The 12,087-nt window shown below is 48.3% G+C and overlaps 1 protein-coding gene across 1 annotated transcript; it reads right to left on the bottom strand.

Annotated features, from left to right (window-relative positions):
• Positions 1-9,149: 9,149 nt before the first annotated feature.
• APOA4 (apolipoprotein A4) lies at positions 9,150-11,720 on the bottom strand. Its single transcript, XM_019469068.2, has 3 exons — positions 11,560-11,720; positions 11,068-11,194; positions 9,150-10,279 (listed from the first exon to the last, which is right to left on the bottom strand). The coding sequence occupies exons 1-3, from the start codon at positions 11,606-11,608 to the stop codon at positions 9,307-9,309; spliced, it is 1,149 nt and encodes a 382-aa protein (XP_019324613.2). The 5' UTR covers positions 11,609-11,720; the 3' UTR covers positions 9,150-9,306.
• Positions 11,721-12,087: the final 367 nt, after the last annotated feature.

Here is a 12,087-nt window from a genome sequence, read left to right as displayed (position 1 = left end):
CAAAGGAAGGCTACAGGGGAAACCAGGTGTCCTGAGCAAAGACCAGCTTCCAGCAAAGGCCAAGAAGTGGAGGCTGAAGACAAAGGGGTTTGTTCCAGAGGGTGAAGAAAGGAAGAAGCAATATGCATGGCAGGGGTAAAGGCATGGAGGCAGGAAGCCATGCCATCGTAGCATGGCGGGGGGTGGGGGAGTGGGGGGGGAAATGAGGGAGGGCTTAGTCTGGCCAGCACTCAGCAGCGGAACAGCCTGGGAAGAAAGCCTACGAAACACCTGCAAGTGTCCCTGCCCTCTGAGCCCAATAGGATTTGAAAAACTTGATCACAGTGACTCCTCTATTGAGCGCCTGCCATGTGCCCAACATTTACCTTTACTACCTGTAACGCTCCAAGGTAGGTATTGTTATCCTCATTTTACTTACAGAGAAACTGAGGCTCAGAAAGATTCGGTCACTTGCTCAGGGTCTTTCCCTGCACCAATCCCAGGTCTGTCTGACCTTGGAGTCCATGCTCAATGCACCACCTCACGCTCAGGATGAGAGAACCCTGCTCCTGGGACTGGAACCACAACAGCCTCTACACTCCTTGCTGGGAGAAGCCAGGAACCCACTGTGCTCAGTAGAAAGCCAGATCCTGCCCCTTCATCCCAAGGGGTTTACAATTTGGGACAAAAGGGCTGTTGAAACACGGGGAAGCCAGGGTCCGTGTGTAAGCTGATGTAGACACAGGAACAGCGGCTCAGGGCCAGCCAGGGGAAGGACAGCCAAGCCCAGGGACACCTGTCAAGTTACCACAGGGAGTGGAGTCCACCTCTCCCTCCTTATCCTATCCCATACTTAACATGCCCCCCTCTGTTCTCCTCCTCTCCTGCCTGTCCTCGCAGAGATAGAACCAGCTCTAGCTACGGCCAAAACAACAAGTCCTTATGGCTTTAGCCTTGTCACTGTGACCTGTTTACCCTCCACAGACCATGGTCTATCATGTCTGAGAGATTCCCACCTGCTGGTGATGCAACAGCTTGGTGGGGCCAGTGACGTGAACTCTAATACCACGAAATGTACTGGGCACATTCTGAGTCAACAAAGTGCTGGTGTGCCAACAGAGATAAGGGTTTTCATTGTTTATTTGTTTGGGTTTTGTTTACACATAACCTTTTCCATCTCCAAAGATCTGAGGCTACTGGCAGTCAAAATTGAGATGATGATGATGATGATAATGATGATGATGGTGGTGGTGGTGACAGGACCAGTGAAAATAAAAATAATAACACAAAACCATAATCTGATAAGACACAAGATCTAAAAGACAATCACAGAGGCAATTAGGTATGAGAAAATTGTAATTGTTGACTTCATATTGGTTTGGGTTTTCTGGAAGCCCATGAAGCGAGAAATTCAATCAGTTACATTATTGTCATACTCAGAAGAAGGAAGCGCACCAGACTCAAACAGAAAATAAAGCTTTTCCAAACACAGAATAGCTAACTAAATATCCCCGTGGGACTTTATATACAGGGACCTTAGAATTGTAGCAAAAAGTCCCTGGTCATTGGCAATTTTGCATAAGATCGAGGTGAGGTTGCCCAAGTATCAAAGCTTCTGGTGGCCTGACAAGATCTATGGCTGGAACCAAGAGTGCCTTGGCATGTTGAAGTGGGAAGTCCTGTCTATTAAAATATTAACATTAATAGTTTTTTATTTTGTTAATATGTAAAAGACTAGTACAATGTAGAAAAGTCTAAAATACAGAGAAGCACAATTATATATAATCACCCATAACTCCACCATCGGATCTTGTATATTCTTCCATATTTTTTTATCTAGGCATATATTTACATTCATTTTTGACAATTCACTTTTATAGTATCAAGCTGTTCAGTAACCCGACTTACCTTTTCAAGAGCATATCATACTTATACATCCATGTCAATACACGTTCACTCACAATGTGATTTTCAGTGGAGGTGAATACAGACATACCAATAATTTAACAACCCCCTCTTCTACATTGTTTTGTTTTTGATTTTTTAAACAACACTGCAATGGACATCTTTATAGCTAAATGCATGCATTCCATGGTTATTGCCTTAACATAATTTTTAAATAGGAGAACATTTTCTGAGCAGATACATTCCTATTCACAAACCCTTTGCAACAATTCTGAAGACCTCCCAGGTAGGTTGGAACCAGTGGCTTAGACTTCAGAGGCATAGATGCACCACAAAGCTCTCAATGATCTTCCATCTATGCTACTTTTGTGGACTTTCAGATAAACATGGAAAAATGAATGCATGTATCTAATTTCACTTTTTTCTGAAACCTCCCTCAAACTATGGTAAAGAGATTTTTTTTTAAGAAAAGACTTAGACCCATAGGACCAGGAAGGATAGACAAAAAGGTGCCAGCAAGATAGTAAAGGTAGAAAATAGGCAGACCCTTTGCAATTGATTCAGCAGTCCTGAGAGAGCGGATCGTAAGTTGGCAGTGGGGAAAGGTGTGTTCCCACCTTTTTTTTTATTGCACTGAATTAACAAAAGGCTTAAGGACTTATAGTAGATCTGCAGCTAGCCTACGTTGCACCTGTGTGTGAATTAGAACTAACCTCCTCATTCTCAAGACACACTACTGCCATCTGCCAGAAACTTGTCATAAACAATACACAATTCAATAATGTCCATAGTGTGAGAAAGGTGTCCTCAGAATTGGGCAGTGCACAGCTTGTACAGACATACATAACAGCCCTGAACGCAAGGCACCAGTTACCACTAGAGGTGAATGAAGAGGCTGTTGTAAAATATGAAAGATTGGTTGAAATTATTTAAAGAGCAGGTAAAACTTTAGCTCCTTTATCTCACCTTAGCAAAGACTGGAGGTTTATTTTCTAAAAAGGGAAAAACTAAAAAAGAAAGTCAGGCAGAGTTGAGAACAGGGATGCTATGCTAGAAATAAAGGGATTAAATCAAAGGATGCCCTCTGAATGCTGAGCCCCATCCTGCTTCTTCCACTGAGCCCCAAGAACACTGGTATCCAGGCCTTTACCCTCCAGGCAGGAAAGTGAGAGAAACTTCCTAAGGACACATGACCAACTCAAAAGGAAATACCTAAATATTTCTACATTAGGAGTTCCCCAACTAAACATTCCAGAGGATCATCCAACGGTGAGGCTCACAGCCAATGAGTGCCACTCATGTACTTGGAGCTTCAAACCAGCTTTAAAATCCTGACTCTTAAATTTAAGCAGACAAGCAAACATTACCAGTTATTTGAGGACAGATCCTAATGTGAAAGAAAGATAGAGACCCAAAACAAACATTTCAAAAAGAACTTGAAGAAAATCAAAGCTATACAGAAAGCACACTTAAAAATACCATGAATATTGGAGTAGCTGGGTGGCTCAGTCAGTTAAGAGTCCAACTCTTGATCTCAGCTTGGGTCTTGATCTCAGGATTGTGATTTCAAGACCCATGTTGGGCCTGTGTTGGGCCCACATTGGGCATGGAGCCTACTTAAAAAAAAATACCATGAATATCATCAGAGAGTTAAATATATCACATCGACAAAATAGGAATAGGGTATTATAAAAGAACATTCACAGATTTTTTTTAAAAAAGATCTTGCAGGAGCGCCTGGGTGGCTCAGTCGCTTGGGCGGCCGACTTCGGCTCAGGTCATGATCTCGCGGTCCGTGAGTTCGAGCCCCGCATCGGGCTCTGTGCTGACCCGCTCAGAGCCTGGAGCCTGTTTCGGATTCTGTGTCTCCCTCTCTCTCTGACCCTCCCCCGTTCATGCTCTGTCTCTCTCTGTCTCAAAAATAAATAAACGTTAAAAAAAATAATAAAAAAAAATAAAAAAGATCTTGCAAATTAAAAATAAGGATGCAGAAACGAAAACCTGAGTAGAGGGTGAGGAAGTCCACCAGAAAGGAGAGCATACAGAGAAGGAAGACATCAGAGAAAAAGTAAGGAAATTAGACGGCTTGTCCAGAACTTTCCTAGTATTGGAATAGATGAATAAAAATGGTGCAATCAGCTTGTAAAACAATTCAGCATGACCTGGTAAAGATGAATATACACGTATTGTACCACTGAGCATGAGACAAAGATTCATTAAATTTGTTAATTTCTTCAACAAATATCTATTGTGCACCTGCTAGGTTCTAGCCATTGTGCGAAGCACTGATCATATGAGAATAAACAAGATGGGCGAGACCTCTCCCTTCTCAGAAACCAACCGAAATTGTTCATCCCAAGGCAGAGGTGAAGTATGGCACATCTCTGGCTCAATTTTGTCTACAAGGTTTGGGGCTCCATGCGAGGAGTATCTGGGTAGGCTTCCTGTGGACAGAACATATATATAAGGGGATTATAATTATTCTGTGGCTCAGAAGAGAAGCAAAAGTACCACCAATGCTTGTATTGAGAAAGGACAAGTTTAAATCTAATAATCTTTAACAGAGGGGGTGCCTGGGTGGCTCAGTTGGTTTAGCATCCAACTCTTGACTTCAGCTCAGGCCATGATCTCCCAGATGGTGAGTCTGAGCCCCACGTCGGGCTCTGTGCTGACAATGTGAAGCCTTCTTGGGATTCTGTCTCCGTCTCTCTCTGCCCCACTCTTGCTTGCTCTCTTTCTTTCTCTCAAAAATAAATACAAATAAACTTAAGAAAATAATCTTTAACAGAGTTGTTCAAACATAAAATCAATCGTCTGGGCAGATGGCAAGTTGGCTGTCAGTGGAGGTGTTCGACGCTAAACAGGATTGATTCACTCAACCGAGCGGTGACTGTGTGCCAGGCACTGCGTGAGGCATGTGTATTAGTCAGCTATTCTGCATAACAAATCACCCCAAAACTTAACATCGTATGATCTCTCACAATTGCTGTGGGTCTGTGGCTAGGCTGTGCGGTTCTGGTCCAGGATATGTCATGAGGTTGCAGGCAAGATGTTGGCTGGGGCCACAGTCATCTGAAGGCTTGACCACACATCTGTTTCCAAGGTGGCTCACTCACGTGCCTGGCAAGTTGGTGCTGGCTGTTGAGCAGGGGCTGCTGTTCTTCTCTGTGTGGCCCCCTCCCCAGAGCAGCTTGAGTGTCCTCCCAACAGAGTAGCTGTCTTCCCTCAGAGTCAGTGATCCAAAGGAGAGCAAGGTGCGAGCCACGAGGCCCTTTTGATCTAGCCTCAGGAGTCATACACCGTGACTTGCATAATAGCCTATTGATCACACAGGTCAGCCCTCCACCCATGAGAGAGACCACACAGGGCGTGAGCCAGAGAGGAGGATCAATCTCGGAGCCATGTGGCAGCCTGGCCACCATAGTCTGTACACACAACGGTGGAGGAATGGGGTACCTGTCTGTGTAGAGTTGTGTTCATTTGCTAGAAACAGTGTCAAGGAATTGGCCTGAGAGAGACAAGGCGATTCCCTCCAAACCTCAAGTCCTATGATTTTGTGCATAGGTCCTAGTTTTTCAGTTACCGCATCACTTGCCTACCGTCTCAGAACCAGCTGCTCAAATCCTCTTTTTTTTCAATGTTTTATTTATTTTTGAGAGTGAGAGCGTGAGCAGGAGTGGGAGGAGGGACACAGAGAGAGGGGAACGGAAGATCCGAAGCAGACTTCGTGCTGACAGCAGCAAGCCCGGTGCCGGGCTCAAACTCACAAACCGTGAGATTGTGACCTGAGTTGATGTCAGATGCTCAACCAACTGAGCCCCGCAGGTGCCCCTCAAATTATCACTCTTCTGACATGGGCAATGCTGGGGTCTCTAACTATTTCCCTCCATTATTAGCTGCTAATTGTCACACGGTGAGATAACCATGGTTCTGTCCTCCATGCTTTCAGACAGAGAAGTCCCAGATAACCCCACACTTGTGGTTTCTCTCCCCAGAGCATGCCATCACCTGTGTGCCCCATCCTGGGATCACGGGGTGTTCTATGATAACACCAAAAGAACACAGCATCCCCGCTGTTTTTGACTGGGCTGGAACAATCCCTCAACAGCAGTAAGGCCCTGTGGGTTCAGGAGGAGAGCAGGCCCCACACCCTTCCTTTGCCTTGTTGTGCTCTCCTCTCCCTAATCAAGGCCGTTCCATCACCAGACACCTCAGGGTTAGTGACCTCTCTGACGTTCTCAAATGACCTCTGACCTTTCAGCTTTGGGGATGGGTGCAGGTGTGTGGCTAGCGTCTCAGCCCAGCCCACGCCAGGGCTGGCTGACACTCTTTGGGGGCACTAGCCCATGTCTGTAGAGGAGTCCATCACATCCGGGTCACCTGAGGGGCCACGGGTGGTTGGGGGAGTTTCAGGCCTGAGATTGTGCTGGGCTTGGGACAAACTGCACTGGGCGATATTGATGTGGGCTGTGCAGAAGTCCAGGAAACACCCCCTACCCGGCACTTGCAGGGGACTCTAAGTACATGTCTTCTGGGTTTAAGTGTTTCAGTCTTGCTACGTGGTCAAGCCTGGATCCTGGAGTAGCTCTGGTGAATATTTATTAATTTATTTGTTTGTTTGTTTGTTTATAGTTTTTAAAGTAATACTATTAGGATGGCTATTATTAAAACAACAATAGAAAATAACAAGTGTTGGAGAGGGTAAGGAGAAAAGAGCCCCAGTTCCCTGTTGACGGTAATGTAAAACATTTGCATGAAAATATGGCGTTTCCTCAAAAAGAATTAAACATAGAATTACCACATGATGCAGCAATTCTGATTCTGGATATATACACAGAAGAATTGAAAGCAGAGACTTGAAAATAGCATAATAGCATTATTCACAATAGCCAAAGGGTAGAAACAACCCATTGATGACTCACCATCAATGGTGAGTGCCTAAACAGAATGTGGTCTATACATACAATGGAATAGTATTCTGCCTTTAAAAAAAAAAAAGGAAGAAGAAGGAGGAGGAGGAGAGGGAGGAGGAGGAGGATATTCTGGTCCATGCTACCACATGGATGAACCTTGAAAACATTATGGTAAGTGAAAGGTGAAAGAAGCCAGGCACAAAAGGATAAATATTGTATGATTCCCTTATGCATATTCTCTAGAACAGGTCAACTCCTAGAGACAGAAAGTAGAGTAGAGGTTACCAGAAGCTGGCGTGGGGGTGATAATGTGGAATTCCTTAATGGATACAGAGTTTCCTGTTTGGGATGATAAAGAAATTTTGGAAAGGGGCACCCGGGCGGCTCAGTCGGTTAAGTATCTGACTTTGGCTCAGGTCATGATCTCATGGTTCGTGAGTTTGAGCCCCGCATGAGGCTCTGTGCTGGCAGGTCAGAGCCTGGAGCCTGCTTCGGATTCTGGGTCTCCCTCTCTCTGTGGCCCTCCCTCACTCACACTCTGTCTCTCTCTTTCTCTCTCAAAAATAAATTAAACATAAACAAATTTTTTAATAAAAAAAGAAATTTTGGAGATAGCAGTGATGGCTGTACAACATTGTGAATGTAATTAATGTCTCTGAATTATATAATGGTTAAAATGGTAAATTTTATGTTATATATATATGTGTGTGTGTGTGTGTATTTTTTTTACCACAGTAAAAAGGTAATACTAAATACAATCTTAAAATCCCAATACTATATAAAATATATGAAGTGGAAAGCAATATCTCACCTTTCTGAGATGAACCCTGATGAATTTACCACCTAAGCTTTCAGATTTCTTTCTCCCGTGGAAGTCAGATATCAAGAATCGAATATGATCCGGCAGAACCCATCTGCCCCTTGTGTGGTGGGCATTGCCCCTGCTCTGTGGGGTTCTCGGGGGCTGGATGGCTTGCTTGGGTTTGAAACTCCGTTCCACCACTTGTTACCTAATGTACCTTACCATTCTGAACTGCCTTTTCCTTATCTGCTGTATCTTCAATGTTACAGTTTGTTGGGAGGAGTATATGAGTCAATGTACATATACCATGGGGGGCTGGGGGATTTTGTTGTTGTTATTGTTGTTTTGTTTCAATGTTTATTTTTGAGAGAGAGAGAGACAGACATACAGACAGACAGAACGGTGAGTGGAAGAGGAGCAGAGAGTGGGAGACACAGAATCGGAAACAGGCTCCAGGCTCTGAGTTCTCAGCACAGAGCCCGACGTGGGGCTCGAACTCATGAACCGCAAGATCATGACCCGAGCCGCAGTCAGATGCTTAGCCAACTGAGCCACCCAGGTGCTCCTGTTTTTGTTTTTTTGATATTTATTTATTTTTGAGCGGGGGCGGGCGGGAGGGTGCACAAGCAGGGAAGGGGCAGAGAGAGACAGAATCTGAAACAGGTTCCAGGCTCTGAGCTGTCCGCACAGAGCCCAACATGGGACTTGAACTGACAAGCCGTGAGATCATGACCTGAGCTGAAGTCAGATGCTTAACTGACTGAGCCACCCAGGCACCCCTCTACTGTGTTTTTTAAAAGCACCTAGCACTAGGGAGCGCAGAGTCTCAGCTTTATTGCAATGCCTGTATTATAACTTTCTGCCACTAGACATTCCTCATTCCCTATTTTCCCTTCTGTAACCTCCCTTCCTTTCCTACTATTTACCACCGCCTCAAATGCCTGTACAGGGAATGCACAGAATCCATTTCTTTCCAGCCTATTCCTTAACGTTTCCTCTTTAGCAGCCAGCATGGAGTACCAAATACAATTCTCTCTCTGAGAAGAATTTGAGGTCTAGCTGTTGAGTTAACGGACTTTTTTTTTTTTTACCTCCTTACACATTCACATACAAATATACATATGTTTCTTAACGGGGTTGTATAATGCATAACATCCAGAACCTGGCTTTCGTTTGCTTAAAATATCTTGGACATCCTCTCATAAAGAGATAGATTCCCCAAACCAAATCAGAGCATTCTTCTTGTACTTGGGAACTCACGAGAGAGTGAGCCCCATTGTCAGAACATGTATGAAAAGGGTGGGTAGAGCCGGCTAAGTGAATATTTCGTCTTTGGATAACGTGTGACATCTTTTTCCACCTCTCCTTAGAGCACCCTCAAAAGCCCTCTCAGCACTCCCTGCCCTCACCCCTCCTGCAATCTCATCCCCCCAGCCCTTGGTGTCCCTCAAAGTATCCCCTGCCGGCCCCTGCCAAGCTTTGCCAAGCCGTGATTTTCGCCCAGCTCAGGCCCAACAACGCCGAGAAGACACGCTGCGACCAGACTGGACTAGTTTCTCAGCAGCTTTATTGAGTAGCGAGAGGTAGTGTCTTTTTCCACTGGACATGTGTCCTCAAGCTTGTACAAGAACTGCCTTGGGACAGACAGACAGACCGGTGGCCGGGCAGGGCAGGTGTTCCTGGTAGCAGGGGAGCACCAGGGACAGCTCAGCTCTCCAAAGGGCCTGGCGCCTGCTCCTGCTCGGGGAGGGCCAGAGGCATGTCCTGGTTCTCCTTCTCCTTGAGGGTGCTGAAGAAAGAGTTGACCTTGTCTCTCAGGTCCTTCTCCAGGAAGCTCAGGTGGTCTTCCATCCCGCCTGCGTAGGGGCCCAGCTTCTGCCTGAGCTCCTCCAACTGCTGCACCAGGGCTCTGTTGAAGGTGTCGCCGTAGGGCCCCATGTTGCGGCGGAACTCCTCCACCTGCCGGTCCAGGTGGCTGTTGAGCTGGGCCAGCGACTCCTGCAGTCCCTTGGCGTTGTCCCTCAGCTTGCCGCGCACGTCCTCGGCCACCGGCGCCAGCCTCTGCCGCAGCTCCTCGGCATTGGCCGTGATCTTGGCCTTCAGCTCCTCGGCATTCTTCTTCATCTGGAAGGCCAGCCCCTCGAGCTGGTGGTTGAGCTTCTCCTGGACGTCCTGCGCGTAGGGAGCCAGGCTGCGGCGCAGCTCTTCCACGTTCTGGTCGATCTTGACCTTGAGCTCATCGGCGTAGGGCGTGAGATGCCCCTTGAGCTCTTCTATGTTCTGGTCGATCTTGGCCTTGAACTCATCTGCGTAGGGCGTCAGTGAGGACTGCAGGTTGCCCACGTTCTCGCGCAGCACGGTCTCCATGCGCTGCGCGTGGGACGTCAGGTGGCGCCGCAGGTGCTCGGCGTGAGTGTTGACCTGGGTGCGCAGCTCGTCCGCGTAGGGCCCCAGGCGCTGCTGCAGCTCGCGCACATTGTCCCCGATTTTCTGGCTCACCTCGTTGGCGTGGGGCAGCAGCCGTGCCCGCAGCTCCTCCAGCTCCTTCCGAATCTCCTCCTTCAGCTTCTCGGAGTCTTTGGTCAGGCGTTCGTGCAGCTCAGTGGCGAAGGGCACGAGCTTCTTCTGCAGGTTATCCGCATAGGTGTTCACTTGCCCGAGCTTGTCCTGGAAGAGGGCACTACACAGGAAGGACACAAGAGGGCCACCGTTACACTTGGCATTCCGTGCCAGGACCTTGTCTCCTTATATACCTGCCTAAGACAGATGAGTGTTCAAGGGTACTGAGTTCACCCAGCTCGGCTCTGTGGCCTTCCCTGCGGTAGACCATGGTTTGAGAGGGTGGATGCAATAGACTAAGTTATTACCTTTTATCTCTGAGTCTCCCCCTGACCTTGAGTCACAATACCCACCTATCATGTGACCTCCAGGGGTTTGCTTTCCCCTCCCTATCTGTGAACTAGAAAGGGCAGACTTTGAAGTCCTTCCCAGCACAGGTGCACTGTGACATAGATCACATTCATTGATAGGATGTTAGGCTCTGGACCCCTTCCAGTGTCTTTTACGGATTCAAAATACTGGTTTCCCTGCACGTGCCTGTCCTCACAGGCTCCCCAGATATCCCCACGTCCCTTCCCATGATGTCCCAGGGGCCCGTCTTTCTGGAATGTGTTAGGACCCAGCTCCCGTGACATCTCCCTCCCTCCCTTTCTTCCATGCATCTCAATGCTAAGACGTGGCCATTTGGCACAGTCTAGAAGGTTGAAGCAGAAGATTCCTTAGGGATTATCAGTCCAACCCCCTGTCTGCATGTGGATCCCAGATCCAGAGATCTCAGGGCCACTGGGTGAGTTAGTGGCAGGGCAGTGGGCATCCTAAGCCCAGGTCTCCTGCCTCTGAGCTCAGCCCTTGGCTGCCGCATTGCATGGCCTTTAAGAAGCCCCACCCCGCAAGTCGTGTCTTTCTTACTTGAGCTGCTGGGTGAGCTCAGACTGCTGGAGATGTTCCACGGCTTCCTTGGCATTGTTGCTCAGCTGACTGAAGTAGTCCCACACCACGGTGGCCACCTGGTCGGGACTGACCTCAGCCCGGGCACCTGGGCAGGAAGCAGACAGTGATTCATGAGGATCTATCTCCTTCCTTGCCCCTCTGCACCAGCCCTGAGCTGCAGACCAGCTGATGGTGGGGGAGCCTGACCGCTGATCTCCTCCTCTGTGCTTCCCTAGTTAGAAGCTGGGAAGTTAGAAACTGGGCTGGCACTCACGCCAGCGGGCAGAACATTCTCAATAGGCCAGCCCTCCTGTGAACCGAGTGGCAAGTGGGCAGCCTTCTGTGTCCAACTGGGGGATGACAGGCATTTGGAACCGTCCTGTTGCCTGGGCCTCAGACTCTCCATCCTGCCCACTCGATGTGGCAGAGGGTCCTGCCCAAGAGCCCCATCCAGAGGAAGCTCCTACTCACCGGTGACAGCCACTAGGGCCAGGGTCAGGACCACAGCCCTCAGGAACATCCTGGGCTTCTCGCCGGGCTGCACTGGATCCTTTCTGGAATCAGACGGCGCAACGGGAGAGGCTCTCAGGCAGCTCCACCTGTGCTGCTGTCCGAACTGACCAAAGCTCGGAGCCAGCCAGCCATTTAAACTCCCACCAGCCTGCCCTCCCTGCCTCCCTCCCCCATGTGACTCCACGCTGGAAGATGACACATTCCCAGGAAGCCTCTTGGACTTTTGTGACTCTAAGACAACGTGGAAGCTGACAGTGGACTGAGGCTTGGGCAGCAGTCAGAAGAAGCTGTTCTGTCCTCATGCCCCACCCAGTATGAAGGGAGGGTGGGGAGCCATGAGCTGTGGGAGGCAAGAGGCCCAGGGAACCCCCGAGCCAGGGAGGGACTGATGCCCCAGGGGCCCTGCTGACAATTCTGGATCTGAGCCAGGTTTGGGGAGTAAAGTTCACACCTCCTCTGTCTGCCTCGGGGGAAAGAGTCCCCCCG

Source organism: Panthera pardus, unplaced genomic scaffold, assembly GCF_024362965.1.
Source record: "Panthera pardus isolate Hobbes unplaced genomic scaffold, ASM2436296v1 HiC_scaffold_12, whole genome shotgun sequence".
Classification (NCBI taxonomy): Eukaryota; Metazoa; Chordata; class Mammalia; order Carnivora; family Felidae; genus Panthera; species Panthera pardus.
The sequence above is the reverse complement of the archived record's forward strand: the minus strand, read 5'-3'. Positions and strand labels throughout refer to the sequence as shown.